The sequence below is a fragment of the Antechinus flavipes genome, chromosome 2, assembly GCF_016432865.1.
Source record: "Antechinus flavipes isolate AdamAnt ecotype Samford, QLD, Australia chromosome 2, AdamAnt_v2, whole genome shotgun sequence".
In the NCBI taxonomy this organism is placed as follows: Eukaryota; Metazoa; Chordata; class Mammalia; order Dasyuromorphia; family Dasyuridae; genus Antechinus; species Antechinus flavipes.
Window position 1 is genome coordinate 530,069,978 of NC_067399.1, and position 21,945 is coordinate 530,091,922.

Here is a 21,945-nt window from a genome sequence, read left to right on the forward strand (position 1 = left end):
AATTTTGTTGTTGTTATATATTTAGAGAATCTGAAGATGTCATAAAACCAGTATTGATGATTGCTGCTTTAAACTAATACATTTTTCCTATGTGTCTCAGGATATTCCTACTTTATATTAATATTTTTAGGGATAGTACCTTAAAACATTACATCATTTCCAAGCTATTTTGTGATTTAGAGATTATGAAAAAAAAACTTTGAAAGGAATTTTCATGTAAGAGAGAGAGATTATAAATTTAGGATTGTAAGAAAGAACACCAAACAGACATATGACCTTCAACAAATTACTTTGTTTTTCTAGAACTCAGTTTCTTCAACTATCAAACAAGAGGCTTAGATTGAATGTCCTTTCAGGTCATTTCTAATTCTAAGGTTGCATGACTTTGTGACTTTGTTCAAACATTCTGAAGCCTTGAGCTATCAAGAAAATACATATTAGAAACAGAGGGTATTTCTAAAGGCACAAGCCCAAAGTTCTTGAAGCAAGCAACCATAATGATGGAACCATTGACTAATTATCAAATTTGGTGATAATAGCAGATAATAGCTAAGATTTACATAGCACCTTGAAATTTCCAGATCACTTTACATTTGACCTTTCCATAACTCATCTTTGCAAATTTCCCACTTCATTTCCCACTTCATATCAACACTAATTGCCCCAAACAGGTAATTTTTATGATCTTTGAAATACCTCAAAGGGAGAAAGTAAATTAGAATAAACAAAATTCTTTTTGAATAATAGATAAATATTTGCAGAAAAAACATTGGAACTTAATCCTAAGTCTTCAAACCCCCAAACTCTAAGAATATCTCTTTCTTCCCACTATGAAACTGCCTCCTATTTTCAGTCTTCTATCCTTTCTTCCTTATGTATTCCTGATTTTCTTCTTTCATCAGTTCTCTAAGTCTATATTTATAGCTATATGATAATATAACATCTAAAATGATCAGGCCATTAGATATCCCAATTAGTTTTCTAGCTACTTGGGTAAATGTTCTTAAAATATATCCATTGCTTCTCTTAATTTGAGAACTAGTTAAGTACTTGCATTATACTAGAAGTATAATTTATTCTAAATAAACTTTGCCGGGGCAGCTATTTGGTGTAGTGAATAGAGGACCAGCCCTAAAGTCAGGAGGACCTGAGTTCAAATTTAGCCTCAGACACTTAATACTTCTGCCTGTGTGACCCTATGCAAATCACTTAACCCTAATTGCCTCAAAAAAAAAATAAATTTTGCCTTATGTTTATTCTAGTTATCCTTGAAAGTTTTCCCCATTTAAAACCTTTTTTTCTTATCCAGTAAAGGCATTGAAAAAATTGACTTATTTTATTTATTTATTTAATTTGCAAGGCTATTGGGGTTAATGGACTTGCCCAGGATCACATAGCTAGGAAGTGTTAAATTTCTGAAGTCAGTTTTGAACTGAGGTCCTTCTGACTTCAGGACAGGTGCTCTATTCCACTGTGCCATCTAGCTGCCCTAAGAAATTGACTTTTAATGTTTTTAAATAGAAAAGAATTATTAGGGACAAGATAACATTGTTGTTGTTGCTATTGAATCATTTTCAGTCATGTCTGATTCTTCATGACCCCATTTGGGGTTTTTTTTTGGCAAAGATACTGGAGTGCTTTCCATTTTTTTCTCTAACTCATTTTACAGATGAGAAAATAGAGGCAAACAGAATAAAGTAACTTGTCCAAAAAGTGTTAAGTAACTCAGGTCAAATTTGAATGCAGGTCCTGCTGATTCCAGAGTAGTTCCAGAATCTACTATTCTATCTAGCTGCCCCTATGAATACTGTTTTAAAAGAGAAAAGCAAATCATTAATAATCAATTGCAAAATGCTTAATTTTAATCAAATGGCACAATTTTAAAAGTAATTAAAAGCAATAAAAGACATAGCTGATGGGCTATGGACCATCATTCATTACTGGCAGAATAACAAAATTATAGCACTTTTTTGGAAGTGAAATCTAGCAGTCTTCATTATAGGCTTTCAAATAATCATCTTCTTTGCTTTAATAATTCAATTTCTGGGAATTTAGTCTCAAAGTGTTATCAAAAACAAATAAAAAACAACTTAAAATTTTTCATAGGAGCATCATCAATAATCACAAAGAGTATAATAATCTAAACGTCCCACAATTGGGAAATGGTTAAATACATTGTGGTACATTAATGTAATGGATTTTGGTAATGCAATTAAGATAAAGTATGAGTAATATTTTTAAAAAGCTGGAAGGAGTTTTATAAAATGAAACAGTTTTTTAAAAAAAAACATAACCTAAAGAACAAAAGATACTTTGGTGGGCCATATGAAAAAAAAAACAACAACAAAATTAAATAGTAACAAGAAGATAACCAGACATTCTGATAGAGGCTTAGAGTGACTGAAAAGTCATATTTTATTAAGATTTATTTAAATTCAAATAGTTAAAAAGTAACCTTAATTAGTTATGCTAATGCTTAATATTGTTTATATAGCAAATCAAAGATAAATTTTCTAGAGGATGAATTGTCACACATCTTTGCATCTCCCTATCGCAGAGCATTTATCACAAAGTTGCACATTTAGGAAGTGCTTTATAAACACTTAATAAATTTTCCTTTAAGAATATTAAAGGTGGGGCAGCTAGGTGGTGTAATGGATAGAGCACCAGCCCTGAAGTCAGGAGAACCTGAGTTGGAATATTACCTCAGAAACTTAACACTTCCTAGTTATGTGACCGTGGGCAAGTCACTTAACCCCAATTGCCTCAGCAAAACACACACACACACACACACACATACATACACATATTTTAAATGGACTTTTTGGTAGAATTTGTAAAAAGTAATGTCCTATGAAAGAAGAAAAATAATGTCAAGTGCAAGATTTAAAATAACTTGGTAATTATGTATATCAAGATAAAATAAAAATGGATACATGACAGACATAGAGGGTGATATTATAAGCAAATTAGGTCAGGTCTGTGGAGAAGAACTGATGATCCAAAAGGAGATAGAGACTATTAGAAAATATAAAATAGATAATAATACAAAATAATTATTACATTAAAAAGTGTTTGCACAAAGCCAATGCAACCAAGATTAAAAAGTAGAAAGCTAAGAAACTATTTTTACGTCTAGTATTTATGATAAAGACCTTGTTTCTAAAAATACAAAGAACACTGAGTCAAATTTATAAGAATACAAGGATTTTTCAATTAAAAATGGTCAGATAATATGGACAGGCAGTTTTCAATTGAAGAAATTAAAGCTATCTATAATCATATAAAATGTAAATCACTATTAATTAGAGAAATACAAATTAAAACAATACTGAGGTAAGATCTCACACCTAATAAATTGGCCAATATGACAAAAAAGGAAAATGTTGTATATTGGAGGGGATATAGGAAAACTGGGATAGTAATGTATTGTTGGTGAAGTTGTGAAATGATCCAACAACATTCTGAAGAGCAATTTGGAACTATGCCAAAAGGGCTATAAAACCGTATATCCATTGATCCAGCAATTCCATTAGTAGGTATGTATTCCACAGATCATGAGAAGGGGAAAAGATCCGTATACAAAGTTCTTTTTGTAGTGATTAAAAATTGGAAATTGAGGGAATCCCCACCATTTGAGGATGGCTGAACAGATTGTGGTATATGTTTCTAATAGAATAAGATTTTAGAAAAATCTGGAAAGACTTACATGAACTGATGAAGTGAGCAGAACCAGGAGAACATTGTGCACAGTAACAGTAACATTGTGTTTAACTATGATAGACTTACTTCTTCTTAGCAATAGAATAATCTAAGGCAGTTTCAAAAGACTTGTGATAGAAAATGCCATGCATATTTAGAGAAAGAACTGTGAGTCTAAATGCACATTAAAATATGCTATTTTCACTTTTTTCTTTATTGTGGTTTTTTTTGTTTTGATTCATCTTTCATAACATGATTAATGTGGATATATGTTTAATATGATTGTATAACCTATATAAGATAATAGAAAGCTTTTAATCTTAGGAATAGGAAAGGGGGAGGATAAAAGGAAAAAAATAGAAATCAAAATTTTATAAAAGTAAATGTAGAAAACTAATATATATGTGTGTATGAATGTGTATGTATATATGTGTATATTGTGTATATATATATATATATATATATATATATGATAAAAAAATATCACCTTACCAAAATGTCCCTCAAAACATGGGTAATTAAAAACATTTGGAGGGGAAATAGTCAAGTTTCATATATAGTCTTAAAGTTGGTGGGGAGTTTTAAAATATTGATAGCTATTGAAAAGCTAGTAGGTTCAATAAAGCAGTATTTACTGAATATTTGTACAGTGCTTGACAGAATGGTTATTTTTTGGGAAATTCATCAAACTCTATGTTAAAAAAACTGCATAGGAATGAAGAAAATCTTTATTATTTTGAACCTTAAAGAAAAGACTTTCACCCAAGAAATAAATTAGAACAATTCACAACAAATAGATAATCAACTATTAAATTATGTTCGCTGAATGAGAAACTTAGAGGAAAAAATTATTAGTGAGAGGCAGAATCTTCAGGAAAGATTCTGTGCAAGGTAGAACAGGACATTAGCCAATTTTGAAGGATGAGATTTAGGGAGCTTAAGAAATATGCAGAGAATTGGGGGTACATTAAAAGCTAACCACAGAATTAGCAATGGCCAACAGCTGGCTTAATTCTCACCTCTAATTTCTGCATAAATGGCCCTCATGATATATCCATGAACACTGAGTTAGATCAGTTTACTAGGTTACCAAAATGTAATCTCTTTGAAGTACTGCAATGGTTTGAGTGATGGTCCTCAAGCCAGGAAATCCTGAATTCAAAACATGCCTTAGAAACTTAGTAGCTATCTGATTTAGAACAAGTCACTTAATTTCTGTTTATTTCAGTTTCCTCAACTATAAAATGGAGATAATTATAACATCTATCTCCCAATATTGTTATAAGGAGTAAATGAGATAATATTTGTAAAGTGTTGAATATAATATCTGGCAAAAGTGCTATTGTTGTTATCGCTATTCGATAAAAATAATTAGGTAGAATTCTCAATCAAGTTGCATTTACCTGACTTCTTGAATCTTTTCTAATTAACCATTTACTATTACTTTTGTTTCTTCATAGGTTGAATCATTAAAGAAAAAAGTGCAACAGAAACAATTATTTATCTTGCAGCTTTTAGAAAAAATATCCTTCTTGGAAGGCGAGGTAAGAATCTATGATTATTTAGGTCCAATTCTTCTGTATCATATAACTTTTTGTACTGGGGTACCAAAACTTAATTTTCAAATAAAAGAAGACTTTTGAGAGGTAGGAAATAGCAAATTAACTTTGAATGAAAAGATGAAATTCTGATAATTATTCATCAAAATTAGTTAAGAGGGTTGTGATTCTACTAGTAATAAATGAATTTAGCTACTTCTACCTAACCTATCTTGGTTGTATATGCTTTTCTTCTATATTAACTTTCTAAGCAATCATAGTAATATGCTGAATAAATATGATAATGGATTATAGGTCATTTAGTTTATGCTAGAACTTTAAAATAATTAATATTAATATTTATTTCCTTCCTGAGTTTATCATATTTTTTTAATTTTTATTTAATAATTACTTTATATTGACACTCGTTTCTGTTCCGATTTTTTTTCCCTCCCTCCCTCCACCCCCTCCCCTAGATGGCAAGCAGTCCTTTATATGTTGGATATGTTGCAGTATATCCTAGATACAATATATGTTTGCAGAACCGAACAGTTCTCTTGTTGCATAGGGAGAATTGGATTCAGAAGGTATAAATAACCCGGGAAGAAAAACAAAAATGCAGATAGTTCACATTCGTTTCCCAGTGTTCTTTCTTTGGGTGTAGCTGCTTTTGTCCGTCATTTATCAATTGAAACTCAGGTCTCTTTGTCAAAGAAATCCACTTTCATCAAAATATGTCCTCATACAATATCGTTGTCGAAGTGTATAATGATCTCCTGGTTCTGCTCATTTCACTTAGCATCAGTTCATGTAAGTCTCGCCAGTCCTCTCTGTATTCATCCTGCTGGTCATTTCTTACATAACAATAATATTCCATAACATTCATATACCACAATTTACCCAGCCATTCTCCAATTGATGGGCATCCATTCATTTTCCAGTTTCTGGCCACTACAAACAGGGCTGCTACAAACATTTTGGCACATACCGGTCCCTTTCCCTTCTTTAGTATTTCTTTGGGATATAAGCCCAATAGAAACACTGCTGGATCAAAGGGTATGCACAGTTTGATAATTTTTTGGGCATAATTCCAGATTGCTCTCCAGAATGGTTGGATTCGTTCACAACTCCACCAACAATGCATTAGTGTCCCAGTTTTCCCGCATCCCCTCCAACATTCATCATTATTTTTTCCTGTCATCTTAGCCAATCTGACAGGTGTGTAGTGGTATCTCAGAGTTGTCTTAATTTGCATTTCTCTGATCAATAATGATTTGGAACACTCTTTCATATGAATGGTAATAGTTTCAATTTCATCCTCTGAAAATTGTCTGTTCATATCCTTTGACCATTTATCAATTGGAGAATGGCTTGATTTTTTATAAATTTGAGTCAGTTCTCTATATATTTTGGAAATGAGGCCTTTATCAGAACCTTTAACTGTGAAAATGTTTTCCCAGTTTGTTGCTTCCCTTCTAATCTTGTTTGCATTAGTTTTATTTGTACAAAGGCTTTTTAATTTGATGTAATCGAAATTTTCTATTTTGTGATCAGTAATGGTCTCTAGTTCATCTTTGGTTACAAATTTCTTTCTCCTCCACAAGTCTGAGAGATAAACTATCCTATGTTCCTCTAATTTATTTATAATCTCGTTCTTTATGCCTAGGTCATAGACCCATTTTGATCTTATCTTGGTATATGGTGTTAAGTGTGGGTCCATGCCTAATTTCTGCCATACTAATTTCCAATTATCCCAGCAGTTTTTATCAAATAATGAATTCTTTTCCCAGAAGTTAGGGGCTTTGGGTTTGTCAAACATTAGATTGCTATAATTGACTATTCTGTCTTGTGAACCTAACCTATCTTGGTTGTATATGCTTTTCTTCTATATTAACTTTCTAAGCAATCATAGTAATATGCTGAATAAATATGATAATGGATTATAGGTCATTTAGTTTATGCTAGAACTTTAAAATAATTAATATTAATATTTATTTCCTTCCTGAGTTTATCATATTTTTTTAATTTTTATTTAATAATTACTTTATATTGACACTCGTTTCTGTTCCGATTTTTTTTCCCTCCCTCCCTCCACCCCCTCCCCTAGATGGCAAGCAGTCCTTTATATGTTGGATATGTTGCAGTATATCCTAGATACAATATATGTTTGCAGAACCGAACAGTTCTCTTGTTGCATAGGGAGAATTGGATTCAGAAGGTATAAATAACCCGGGAAGAAAAACAAAAATGCAGATAGTTCACATTCGTTTCCCAGTGTTCTTTCTTTGGGTGTAGCTGCTTTTGTCCGTCATTTATCAATTGAAACTCAGGTCTCTTTGTCAAAGAAATCCACTTTCATCAAAATATGTCCTCATACAATATCGTTGTCGAAGTGTATAATGATCTCCTGGTTCTGCTCATTTCACTTAGCATCAGTTCATGTAAGTCTCGCCAGTCCTCTCTGTATTCATCCTGCTGGTCATTTCTTACATAACAATAATATTCCATAACATTCATATACCACAATTTACCCAGCCATTCTCCAATTGATGGGCATCCATTCATTTTCCAGTTTCTGGCCACTACAAACAGGGCTGCTACAAACATTTTGGCACATACCGGTCCCTTTCCCTTCTTTAGTATTTCTTTGGGATATAAGCCCAATAGAAACACTGCTGGATCAAAGGGTATGCACAGTTTGATAATTTTTTGGGCATAATTCCAGATTGCTCTCCAGAATGGTTGGATTCGTTCACAACTCCACCAACAATGCATTAGTGTCCCAGTTTTCCCGCATCCCCTCCAACATTCATCATTATTTTTTCCTGTCATCTTAGCCAATCTGACAGGTGTGTAGTGGTATCTCAGAGTTGTCTTAATTTGCATTTCTCTGATCAATAATGATTTGGAACACTCTTTCATATGAATGGTAATAGTTTCAATTTCATCCTCTGAAAATTGTCTGTTCATATCCTTTGACCATTTATCAATTGGAGAATGGCTTGATTTTTTATAAATTTGAGTCAGTTCTCTATATATTTTGGAAATGAGGCCTTTATCAGAACCTTTAACTGTGAAAATGTTTTCCCAGTTTGTTGCTTCCCTTCTAATCTTGTTTGCATTAGTTTTATTTGTACAAAGGCTTTTTAATTTGATGTAATCGAAATTTTCTATTTTGTGATCAGTAATGGTCTCTAGTTCATCTTTGGTTACAAATTTCTTTCTCCTCCACAAGTCTGAGAGATAAACTATCCTATGTTCCTCTAATTTATTTATAATCTCGTTCTTTATGCCTAGGTCATAGACCCATTTTGATCTTATCTTGGTATATGGTGTTAAGTGTGGGTCCATGCCTAATTTCTGCCATACTAATTTCCAATTATCCCAGCAGTTTTTATCAAATAATGAATTCTTTTCCCAGAAGTTAGGGGCTTTGGGTTTGTCAAACATTAGATTGCTATAATTGACTATTCTGTCTTGTGAACCTAGCCTTTTCCACTGATCCACTAATCTATTTCTTAGCCAATACCAAATGGTTTTGGTGACTGCTGCTTTATAATATAATTTTAGATCAGGTACAGCTAGGCCACCTTCATTTGATTTTTTTTTTCATTAATTCCCTTGAGATTCTCGACTTTTTATTGTTCCATATGAATTTTGTTGTTATTTTTTCTAGATCAATAAAATATTTTCTTGGAAGTCTGATTGGTATAGCACTAAATAAATAGATTAGTTTAGGGAGTGTTGTCATCTTTATTATGTTTGCTCGGCCGATCCAAGAACACTTAATATTTTTCCAATTATTTAAGTCTGACTTTATTTGTGTGGAGACTTTTTTATAATTTTGCTCATATAATTCCTGACTTTCCTTTGGTAGATAGATTCCCAAATATTTTATGGTATCAAAAGTTATTCTGAATGGAATTTCTCTTTGTATCTCTTGCTGTTGGGTTTTGTTGGTGATGTATAAAAATGCTGAGGATTTATGGGGATTTATTTTGTAGCCAGCTACTTTGCTAAAATTATGAATTATTTCCAATAGCTTTTTAGTAGAATCTCTGGGGTTCTCTAGGTATACCATCATATCATCTGCAAAGAGTGATAGTTTGATTTCCTCATTGCCTACTCTAATTCCTTTAATATCTTTCTCGACTCTTATTGCCGAGGCTAGTGTTTCTAATACGATATTAAATAATAATGGTGATAGTGGGCAACCTTGCTTCACTCCAGATCTTACTGGTAAAGGTTCCAGTTTTTCCCCATTGCATATGATGCTTACTGATGGTTTTAAATATATGCTCCTGACTATTTTAAGGAAAAGTCCATTTATTCCTATGCTCTCAAGTGTTTTTATTAGGAATGGATGTTGGATTTTATCAAATGCTTTTTCTGCATCTATTGAGATGATCATATGGTTTTTGTTTGGTTATTGATATAGTCAATTATGCTAATAGTTTTCCTAATATTGAACCAGCCCTGCATTCCTGGTATAAATCCTACTTGGTCATAGTGTATTATCCTGGTGACGATTTTCTGTAATCTTTTTGCTAATATTTTATTTAAGATTTTAGCATCAATATTCATTAGGGAGATTGGTCTATAATTTTCTTTCTCTGTTTTCAGCCTACCTGGTTTAGGTATCAGTACCATGTCTGTGTCATAAAAGGAGTTTGGTAGGACTCCTTCAATCCCTATTTTTTCAAATAGTTTATATAACATTGGAGTTAATTGTTCTTTAAATGTTTGGTAGAATTCACATGTAAATCCGTCTGGTCCTGGGGATTTTTTTCTTAGGGAGTTGATTGATAGTTTGTTCTATTTCTTTTTCTGAGATGGGACTGTTTAGGATATTTACTTCTTCCTCTGTTAGTTTGGGCAAGCTATATTTTTGGAGGTATTTTTCTATTTCATTTAAGTTGTCGAATTTATTGGCATAAAGTTGGGCAAAGTAACTCCTAATTATTGCTCTAATTTCCTCTTCGTTAGTGGTGAGTTCTCCCTTTTCATTTTTAAGACTAACAATTTGATTTTCCTCTTTCCTTTTTTTAATCAGATTTACTAAGGGTTTGTCTATTTTGTTGGTTTTTTCATAGAACCAACTCTTAGTTTTATTAATCAATTCAATAGTTTTTTTACTTTCAATTTTATTGATCTCACCTTTTATTTTTAGAATTTTAAGTTTAGTGTTTGACTGGGGGTTTTTAATTTGTTCCTTTTCTAGCATTTTTAATTGCAAACCCAATTCATTGACCTTCTCTTTCTCTATTTTATACAAATAGGCCTCTAGAGATATGAAGTTCATCTTATTTTGTCTAGAGGAGAAATAGAACCAAAGAATTAGAAGGAAATTTAAGAATTTAGATGGATTGTTGATAGGAGAAGCTACAGACTTGCTGTTCTATATATATAATCTTTCCATTTAAAAAATCAAAAAATATTTTATTTTATTACTTAAATTTTTAAATTTTGTTTCTCTAACATTTCATATCTGAACATGTTTCTCTTCTACCTAGCAAACCAACTCTTTGAACAAAGATTTTAAAAGGGAAAAACTTCAGCAGAATCAAGTAACATATCTGCCATATATAACAGTACTGTGTTTCTTTAGAAGCTTGGTATAAACATCTCCTTTCTTGAATCAGACGTTCCAGCCCCTTCATTTTATAGTTAAGAAAACTGAAAAATTAAATAATGTGCCCAACATAACACTTCATAGTGTGAGTGCTGAGCCAGGACTCAAGATCTTCTGATTCAAGTCTGACGCTCTTTCTACTCAATCATGGCAACTGCCTCTCAATCTTACCACTTGCTAATTATCTGCTCAGTACTATTTTCCTTGTTCCACTTCTTCCAATTTGGATTGATCCTAGACAAAGTTGTGAAATTTAGCACTATTTCTAAACTCCCTTTTCCCATCTCCCTTTTCATTGTTTTCTTTGTTCTTTCCATTTTGGCAACTGAAAAAAGTGCTAGGGGAAATATTCAGAGTAGACTTTGTGTAGGACGGTACAGATAGATATGTTTTTCTTTGGACATTTACCAATTCCTTTCTTTAACCAAAGCTTGTCTGTTGGCCTTTCATTCTCTTGAAATTCTGCTGTCTTTCAGATGACAAATAATTATTGAATTAACCACTCCCTAGTAAATTGTTTTTTAATGAAGAGTAAATCTACAAATGTCTAACAGAGAAAGCACAGAGTAGTGGAAAGAATAGGTCCTGGAATCCCAGGGTTTGTTACTTACTAGTCATGTGACTTCAAGCAAGTCACTTACAGTTTGTTTATCTGTAAAATGGGAATTATTGTACTCACACAACCTTCCTTGTAGGGTTGTTATAAGGAAAGTGCTTTAAAATTGTAACTTCTCTATAATTAAAATAATAACATTAAATCTAAATTTTCCTAGGATATGTTATTATATTTTAAATGATATTTTCTTTGCTAAGTATAATAAACTTACATTTAAAGTGAACATTCAATGGAAGGAAGACAAAATATTAATATTCATTCTAATATTTTAATAGCTACTTCTCTGGTTCTGTTCCTTCGCTGGACAAAATAAGATAATTTATAAATTGCAGGAAAGGAAATAAATATTAATATTTTGTCATAAATTTTTCATCATATTTATCACATATTAGGATATTTATTTCCTGCTCCTCCCCCAAGATAAAATGTTTTCTGTATGATCCTTCATGATGCCTTTCCAATTGAACCTGGGACAAGTCAGTGCTCTAAAAACACAATCTCTCAGTATTTGATTGTCTGTCTTTCCATGCCCATTTCATAAATGTGGTTCATCCTTTGACAATTCCCATTTTTTTCATGGGGGATTCTGGTATCACTAGCTTTTTCCTAGAAGTTGTCATAGCCAAGTTTGAATTTTAACCAGGAACACCAGACTCCAAAGAGGTTTCCCAATGTCTATCATTGTAATTGTTTGAAAATTTAGGTCCTACTGACAGCTAGGAGGTGGCTTAGTTCTCTTAGATATCACTTGTAACTGCAATTTAGCTTAGAGATTATGTCTGGAGGTTGAGTTCTGAAGCCAACAAATGAAGCCAATGGCAGGCACCATCTTGAGTCCAGAATAAAGGGCCCAAATGTACCATTTGGATTCCTTTGGACTGATTAAAAAAAAGATAGACGGATATTTTTAGATTAATAATTTATTTACTAAGTACAAAATGATCTAACTCTGTTTCTTTATCTGTAGATTAGGATTGGTTTATAATAAAATAAAAACATTTATAAATAGTGAAATAGTTTTCAAACTTTTTGAGTGTATAAGGACCATCACCCCTTATTAATTTCCCCCCTTATCTTTGTCATGCTAGTGCTGTCAGGGCTATCAGTACTGAAATATTATTATTTCTACTTTAAAGAGGAGAAAGTTAGGGCTCAGAGTGGTTAAATGATTTGTTTACAATCTAGTGTTGTCAGATCAGAACCTACAGCTCTTTCCTTCAATCCTCTTTTTTTTTATTCCAAATTTTCTCTGAACAATTTATTTGTCTGCCCTGTGATTGATGGCTGGTTCAGTGCTCAGGAAGTCTAAGGTGAAATCTTCACTTTCAAAGGTGGGGGAATCTACTAGTTTTTACTTCCCCTGCACAATCCCTCTTCACTGACCCAGAAAGGAGAGAAAAGAAGGAGGAAGGGAAGACTAGGACTCCCTGTCCCCCCAGAGTTTTTAAAATACTTTCCTTAGAGACTTTCTGACTGTGTGATCCTGGACAAATTACTATTGTTTATCTCAGTTTCTTCAACTGTAAATTCAGAATATTAATATATAAATGTTAGCAATTCAACTTCATCAGTATAAGTAGTTCAAATCTTATTGTTCCCATTTTACACAAGAAGAAACTCAGATTCAATCAATCCATTAACTGGCCTATAATAAGTAAGCTCTCTATTAAGTCCTGGGAATACAAATGGGGGAACTAAGATAACTTCTGTCCTCAATTGTAGTAGTAGAATGAGAGCTGCATTGGAATATGGGGACCTGAGTTCAAATTCTACTTCCTGTTCCTGTGATTTTGGGGAAATCTTTTAACTACCTTGGGTCAGTTTCCAAATCTATCAAATGGGAAGGTTGGACTAGGTCACCTCCAAAGACCCTTCAACTTCAAATTTACTGTCATTGTAAATGTAGGAAATGTGTAATAGCAAATGTCAGATCTGAGTCTTAAACCTTCTGAAATCAAGTTCAATGGCTCCTCTCATTAGTATATTGTCCTATAATCCTGTGCTCAAATGACATTGGGCTAATTATTATCTATATACTGCATACAAATTAGGGCACTCTCCACTTCTTTCTTTTTAGTGCTTAGTAAGCAGAGTTGCTAGATCTGATGTCCATGGTTTCAGCCTATACATTTGTAAATTAACTGATTTAAAAATGGATACTAAATGGCAGCAGAAATCCCCCTGTTATTTCCTTTCCTTGTGAATGGTAAAGTCCAGATGTAACTGGAAAAGATGTGTGCATGTACATGTGCGTAAATTTCTGTGTCTCTTTGGCTAGTGTCCAGTATTATTCTCCCATACAGTGTGCATTAAGTGACTGGTTTCAGAGTCCATAGATCTGTCATGACCTGTCTGCTGAGAGGGTATCTGGAAAGTGTTCTATCCCTCTACACCATTTCCTATTTATCGGAAAGGATGCGATATTTTATGTCCCATAACTTTGTACAAAAGCTGTGCTAAGATTCAGCTGAATAGCTCACATTCCCTCTCACAAAACCTGAGTCAGTTACTTCCATAGCACCTGGAACTCAGATTTTCCATGGCACACTGTGTGGTATTTCTCCGTCCTTCTCTATCACCAAGCCAACTTTTCCACATCAGCTAACTGAAAAGGAAAAATAAATGTGCTAGTTGCATGACCTTAACCTAATTTAAACATTGTTATCTGTTTCATAAATGTGAAAAATCAAGAACCTAACATATTTCATATAAAGTCCATGAAGATAGAAACAATTAACATTTTGGAAAGGCTACCCTTCCACCCCTGAGGCCAGGAGCAAAGCATTACATGTATTTGAAAATAGAAAAATGTACACGTTTATGAGGTGAAACCAGAGAATGAGCACAAGTTGTCCACTACACAATGGGGGAGGGAAGGGAAGAATATTCTTTGCTAAAAACATTTTTTCTCCTGCTTTTTCCCCTCCAATACAGAATAATGAACTACAAAGCAGACTTGACTATTTAATGGAAACACAGCCCAAGACTGAAGTGGAAACCAGAGATATTGGAGTTGGCTGTGATCTATTACCCAGGTATTTGTGTATTTCTTCTTTTCCAAAAACATGTTCCTCAATAACTAAAAACAGACAAGCAATTCCACCCTCTATTTTTAGTTCAATGGCAACTAGGTGGTGTGGTGGATAGAATGCTGGTCCTGGATTCATGAAGGCTCATCTTCCTGAGTTCAAATCCAGCCTCAGGCACTTAATAGTTGTATGATCTTGCCAAGTTAATTAACTTTGCCTCAGTTTCCTCATCTATAAAATGAGGTGAAGAAGGAAATGGCAAACCACCCTTATATCTCTGCTAGAGGAGTTGGGTTGAAATCTCATATTTTCTATTATTTCAATTTCATTAGCCCTCACTTTCTTTATCTGTGAAATAAAGGAGTTAAACTATTTGGCTTTTGAATACCTTTCCTGTTCCTGTGTTCCTATCATCCTTCCTCTCTGTCCTCACTGTACTCCACTTCTCGCAAAAAGCCATTCAGCAAAATCAGTAAATAAGCTTTTATAGGGTTTTTAACAAAAAGCAAGCTTGTGTTTTTGCTACCAAAGACAATTAAGGAATTGTGACTGAGCAGTTGTTCTTACCAGGATTTATTTCTTTCTGTGAACACTTTTCATGTGAAGTATCCTAGGAGCACCGAAACAGAACTTTGTGTAAAGAGAGGCATGGGAAGGTGGAAATATGAAAATAGTTAGCAAAAATGTTGCAACGTGAATCACCTCTTACTCCAGAGGAGGGGAAATTGGTCCCATTCAGGACAGTGCATCTAATTACTTTTTATGTCTGATTTTCATTACACTTTTAAGATAAGTAACTAATGAGTCCATTAAACAATCTAATTTACATATTAAAATTGGTCATAATTTAGAATTGGAAGGAATCTCAGAGTCTATATAGTCTATTCTCCTCATTTTACTGAAAAAAGGGGCTCAGAGATATTAAGTGACTTAGCCCACAAGTAAAAGAGGCAATATTTGAACCCATATATTTTTGAATTAAGTTTAGCCCTCCATTCATTATAATGTATTGTGAGCTCTATTACTGTTCATTTGTCTTAAGACTGTGTTTTAAGCTGCTCAGTCATTGATCTGTTCTGCTTGGCTCAATGAATGCCTTGTGTTGTGAGTTATAGACGTTTCCTCTTGCTGCAAAATGGTAGTAGGAGACATGGGTCAATTAACCAGACTTTTTTTTTTTAGAGTGAATCAATCAGTCACAGTGTTAAATACCTTGTGAGTACAAAACAATTCAGTAATTAAGTGCCTGCTATGTGCAAAGCAATGCTAGACACTGGATGCAAAAACAAAATTGAAACTAATTGCTGTCTATACACATGTACACAGATATGTAAGACAAAGTACATAGAATATAACAATCTGTGTTATCAAGTATATAAAATGAGACCATATATACAAAGAGTTTTTAATTCTTCAAGAATGCGTATTAAATAATATATATTGTTTAGTCATTTCAGCCATCTCCGACTCTCTGTGACTCCATTTGGAGTTTTCTTGGAAAAGACATTGTCAGAATTTACCATTTCCTTCTCTGGCACATTTTATGGATAAGGAAACTGAGACAAAGTAAAATGACTTGCCCAGGATCACACAACTAGTTAGTGTCTAAGGCCAGATTTGAACTCTCCTGACTTCAGCCTAGTATCTTAACAACTGCACCACCTACCTGCCCTAAAATATGTATTAGCTGTTATGAAATATCATTACTATTTTTATAAATGTAAAATAATTTCAAGAGGGAGAGTTTGATATGGGAAAGGTCAATGCTAACTATTCATTCTTACTCCATTTCTACTTAGCTTGATACATGAATTACCATTTAAAATGCATATTCAAGTCTTATGCCACACATTCAACTAATATTGCATCTACTCTCCATGTAGTCCTTCTTTTGTAGGTATCTCTTCTAGCCTAATTTTTCTCTTTTTTGTTTCTCCAGAATCTTATCTACTGTTTTTGTTTTCATTTATCCTTTCTGATTTCTAATTGTGTTTATTTCAATTGGCCATTTGTGCATCTAAAGGAATTCACTAAGCCTGGCACCTTGAATCTTTGACAATCTTATTTACACTGTTTGTCTCTCTGCGAAATGTGGGGTTTTTATTATCGTCACATAATTAAAAGGAAATATAAACAGAGTTTGAGTCTGTACATCATGAATATGTAGTACCAAGTGCACAATAAAAATTTATCAGAAAATAAGGACTGACCATGGGCAAGTACTGTTTTTTAAATCCAAATCTTGGCCACTTTACTTTTTTTATTTTTTTTCCAAGTACCCAAGTGGCTTAGTCTGCACTAATTGACTGCCTAATAAATCCTGTTTGGCTAAGAGGAATACAAAACTATGCCTGAAGCCAATAAATTGTTTGTTTTTAAATTCCCACACTTTAACTTAAAATAAAATCAGCTTTTCAATTTGTGTGCCAAAGTTTAGCCTGAAGCTAACTTTTATGGCTAAGTTATGGAACCACAAATCGGTTTTCATAATGGAAGTGCTGACAGACCCATAACTTATGTTAGTACTGAACCTGGAAGCCACTTTAATATCTAAAAGCAGCTTTTACCTAAGTTTCATATTCAGTTTCCTTTCAACTACATCATAGTGACCTAACTACCTTGGTCATTCAGTGGTAGATGTTGAAAGCTTTTACAGTGAGCTACATTTTTTTAATTTGCTAAAATTTCATATTCTTCCAAATTTTAATGTCTCAGGGATGTCAAGTGATAGGTCCCATGTTGTACTCTGCATCCTAGTGTGTTTTGTGGTTAGTATTCTGGCTCCAAATTAACTGGTGTCAGAAAATGTTTTATAGTACATATTTTTTCAAAACCAACTTACTTGAATCCATTTTTATCATTATTAAAATTGTCACATGTTTAAGATTTTTGGTTAATGTTTTTGTGTCCCACAGAAACTAATAGGTAAAATAAAAATGAATTTGATTTTAAAGAAAAGGTTACTGTGTTGATCAGAATATATCCCAAATCTATAAAAAGAAATTTTAGTGATAGATTTAGGACTGAAAGGGACACTAGATGCCAGTGCTGCCAATTTACAGATAGGAAAATTGAGGCTCATGTATTTTAAATCATATTCCTAAGGTCAAATGGATAGTTATGGGCTTTAAAAAGGAAAGATACATGACTATACACTGAAAAATAGCAGTGCTTGTTACAGACTTTTACAAGCCATATTTGGAGAAAAAAATCTAGTTTTTTTCTTTGTACTAATATAGTATATTTTTAAAAACCAGACAAATCAATCTCTATATGCCTTGATTTCTCTGCATTTGATACCATTGTCCCTCTATTTAAAAAAAAAAAAAAAAAAACTTCCTTCCTTGATGTTAAACACTGTTTTTCTACTTCTCTAAGTATTCCTTGACTATCCCTTTTGCTGATTACTCCATTTCCTCATGACTGCAAATGCTGACATATTGGAAAGTTCTTTCCTCAGCCCATTTTTGTTTATTCTCTTTGTACTTTCTCTTTTAGTTGTCTTCCTCACTAACAGATTCAACTATCACTACTATAGGAATTATTTCTATATTTGTATGCCAAGGTAGTTTGTCCACATATCTCAAACTTAGTATAGCTAAAATTGGGATCATTACTGTCACTCTTAACTTATCTCTTTGCCTCCAGTCTCTTTCCCCTTTGATAATCTTTCAAGCCACTATCGGATTCATTTCCTTAAATAATTATTTTTATCACGTTGTTTCTTTGCTCAAAAATCTTAGGGAACACAGTATTTAAAAATAAATTTCAATCTTCTCAATGGCCTTTAAACCATTCATAATTTGGTCTCAGAGTACATTTCTGAAATTATTTTCAATTTGTCTTCTGCAAGTGTTGAATTATTTTCAGTTGTGTTTGACTCTGAAGACAAAAAGCAAAAAAGAATCTTTGCCCTAAAGGAGCTTACATTCTAATATGGAACATCTTTTGCACTTTGTACCACTCTAACTGATTACATATTGGTTTTCAGTACTGTTAATTTTACATGTTTCAGTTTTTAAAATATCTCTGTATTTCACAATGTGAAAAAATGTTTTAAAGGAAAGGAGAGAGAGAGGGAGGAAAGAAGGGAGAAAGGGAGGGATCAAAGAAGAGAGGGAGGAAAGGAGGAAAGGGAGACAGGAAGGAAGAATAGTTGAAGAAGGAAGAGAAAGAGGAAAAGGGAGAAGAAAGAAGGAAGGAGGGAAGGTAGCAAGGAAGGAAAGACTAAAGTCATCAGAGGCCAGACCTCAAAATCTTTATTTAATCAATTATTTGGGAACATAATTGAACATCCTTGAATTTAATCTGAATTCCTCAGTCTCAGAAGAGTGAAGTTTTTTTTTTTTGTTTTTTTTTTTTTTAAGGTATCACTTATTAGAACCAGCATGTCATCAGAGAATATAATTCCTCATTTGCTTTCAGTTGTCAAATAACTGTTTACTTTTTGTTAAGGTGTTCTGTATCCTGATTTTTGAGGGGAGTGGGGGAGGTAGAATCTGGAGAGGAGTATGAATGCTGAAAGCAGGATATATGAAAAATAATAGATTAAAAGTGCTAAAATGTACAAAATAAAGTTCTATCTTAAAACTAGATGTTTTTGAAATCTGTTTTCTCTCATTTTCAACTCCAAGAGGGAAAAATAATGAAAACAGATAAAACAAAAAATGCAAAAATTCCTTTATTCCCTCTTTTTGGAAAGGCAGCTTTGTGAAATCTCATTCTGAAACCTGGAAAGTCTACTTCCATAGCTATTTCCTCATTTTCTGACTTTTAGGATATTGTTGCTCTAGACAGTTTTTGCTATGTGTATTATTTTCACTATTCTAATAATTCACTAAATTTCAAGGGGGAATGTCCTTCCTATGGATTATGGAATTTAATCATTTGAATGTATCAAGGATACCAGTAGATTAGTTTAGATCTTCCTAACCCTTTTTTTTTTTTTTCCATTTCTTAGTCAAACAATTAGGACTCGAGAAATTGTGAGACCTGCAAGGACCTATGCGCCATACACAAGAGTAATGGAATTAACAATGAAGAAAGCTATAACTGAAGCAGACCAATAAGTACATTCTTTTCAGAGGAATAAATGCACTGGGACTGCAGCATGAATTTTGAAAAGGATGGCTGTTACTTCCTTGATCCACTGTTTGCATAAATGAGAATTAGAATTGCTATGCAGTTTGCTTTCGTTTTGGCAGTCTAAAGATGGAAAGTAATGTGGGGGTTGGAAGAGACAGGGAAAAAACCTGAAGTGCAATATGTCATATTTCAAACCTAAATCCAAATGTGCTTATGTGCAGTGTTTTCTGTGACTTTTTGTGTGCCCACTAAGGTTATATCAGTGGGATTCACTTACAGTCTGTACTTTTATTAGATTTGGGTGTTAATAGAGGAAAAGGGCATTAATCAAAAAGTGATTTTTTTTTTATGCCAGGATCACTTGTTACATATACTATGAAGGTTTTGTTACCCATAAAGTATTAGGAGTTGATATTTTTCTCTGGTGCAGAGACATTTGTCTATGAAAGAGGAAAAGATTTTTGGACACACTTTCAAAATAAAGTGGAAATGAAGACTTATTTGGAAGTCAGATACTGACGACTGTTGGCCATAGATGTCTGTCTGCTGAAGGCTCTATATTTCATATGAGCTCCCTGTGAAGAATGATTCTAATGCCTGGGCAGCCATCTGAAAGCTGTATTCTGGAGCTCCAAAGTCCTTTGTTATTCTTTTGTGCCTTGTCTTTATCAGGCCAATTGAAATCACAATATTTATTTCTATCTGAGCATTTTTCTTTCTCATTTCAACCTAAAAATAATTTTGTATGTTAAAATTTTACTAATTTAAATTTTCAATAACAATTGATGTTTTTTTCTTAAGTGAATGTTTTATTCAAGAATTATAGTACTTTGGTATTATAATCCCTCTTGATGCATTTATTTAATAAATTCTATATATTTTGTTCTATTACTTGGTTCTTAGTGCTTCATTTATGTGTTAAAAGTGCAGGGAGCAGAAGAAGAACATCAAATAAAACAAAACAAAGATTTAAATTAGTGAAGTCTTTGAAAGCAAGATAAACCCCAAGATGAAGTCTTTAAAATTACTATAATACACAGACTCTCCCGCTTTAACTTAGTTACCTGGTTCTATTTTAAAAATCGTATTGTTAAGGGGAATGATATTTTATAGTCCAGTTCTACAGGAGCTATACTAAAATAAAGTTGTGCAGTTGACCAATATGAAATGCTAGATGAGATTTGATTGCAAAAGAGACAACATAACTGCAACATGAAAGAACAATAATTTTTATTATGAAACACTATTGGACAGGCAATGGTATATAGGTTGTGTCTGTGTTGCATTCCCATCTTCTCCAAAGCATGATATGCTTTTGGAAGGGATCTCAGAAGGCATCTAGCCCAAATTCCTGATTTTATAGATGAGGAAACTGAGGCTCAAATACGTTAATTGACTTACTCAAGAACACATGGAGAGTAAACAGCAGAGTTAAGATCTGAACTCAATTCCTCTAATAATAATCATAGTCAAATTTCTACTACACTGCCTTTTTTTTTTAAAGAAAGGGAATAGTGTTAATCCAACAGTATTAAAGAACATCAAACTTCTGATTTATGCTGATAGAAGGTCCACAGTGAGAAAAGAGGAATAATGACTTATAAACAGCATCAGAAGAGTTGGTTGGAGAAAACTAGCCTAAGGACTGGGCAATAGCAAAATCAACCCTAGAACTAGAACTAGAAAATAACAAAGACCTTGTTTGTGCCAGCAAGAGTCACTAACTTGGAACTATGGTGGACAGGGAGCTAGTTTCATGACCTGCTTATTCTGTTTGATTCAACAATTCTAGCATATAAATTCTGCTGAATGAGAGAAATGAAAGATGGCCCACTGAACTTCCCACATTACCTTAACTCTCCTTCATTCTCTTAAAAGACAATGTTAGATATTTAAAAATGAACAAATGCAAATATCAAAGATTATCTTAAAATTAAAGGGTGCCAGGGAATGTCTCGGTGTCAAAGCCATCTTGTCACTAATTGTACGTGTATGTGTGTGTGTGTGTGTGTGTGTGTGTGTGTATGGAAGGTTATTTGCCAACTTTCCTTTGTTGAAAAGCCACAAATATCAAATTATTAGTAAGTCCTATTAAGAGACTATTAAGGATACTTAGGAGGAATTGACATTTAAGTATAACTGGATTGAAAAACAATTGTTTTTTAGGTTTTTTGATAAAAGGTTAATGCCTTAGACTTTCAACTCCCTACCATTTACATTCTAAATGGAAAGAGAGACAGAGACAGAGAGACGACAGAGAGAGACAGAGAGACAGGCAGAGACAAAGACAGAGACAGAGACATAGAGACAATCAGACAAGACAGAGACAGAAACAGAGAGACA

The 21,945-nt window shown here is 33.2% G+C and overlaps 1 protein-coding gene across 4 annotated transcripts in view; it reads left to right on the top strand.

The window, feature by feature from the left end:
• Window positions 1-20,490, top strand: part of MYZAP (myocardial zonula adherens protein) — a 112,353-nt gene extending 91,863 nt beyond the window's left edge. For 3 of the 4 annotated variants that reach the window (XM_051980722.1, XM_051980723.1, XM_051980725.1), the window contains 3 exons: window positions 5,163-5,246; window positions 14,423-14,523; window positions 19,478-20,490. In XM_051980722.1, coding sequence (XP_051836682.1) covers window positions 5,163-5,246; window positions 14,423-14,523; window positions 19,478-19,586 — 294 coding nt within the window. In that variant the 3' untranslated portion in view covers window positions 19,587-20,490. Of the gene's footprint in view, window positions 1-5,162; window positions 5,247-14,422; window positions 14,524-19,477 lie in introns of those variants that run through there. The other variant, XR_007951025.1, reaches the window with a different exon arrangement.
• Window positions 20,491-21,945: the final 1,455 nt, after the last annotated feature.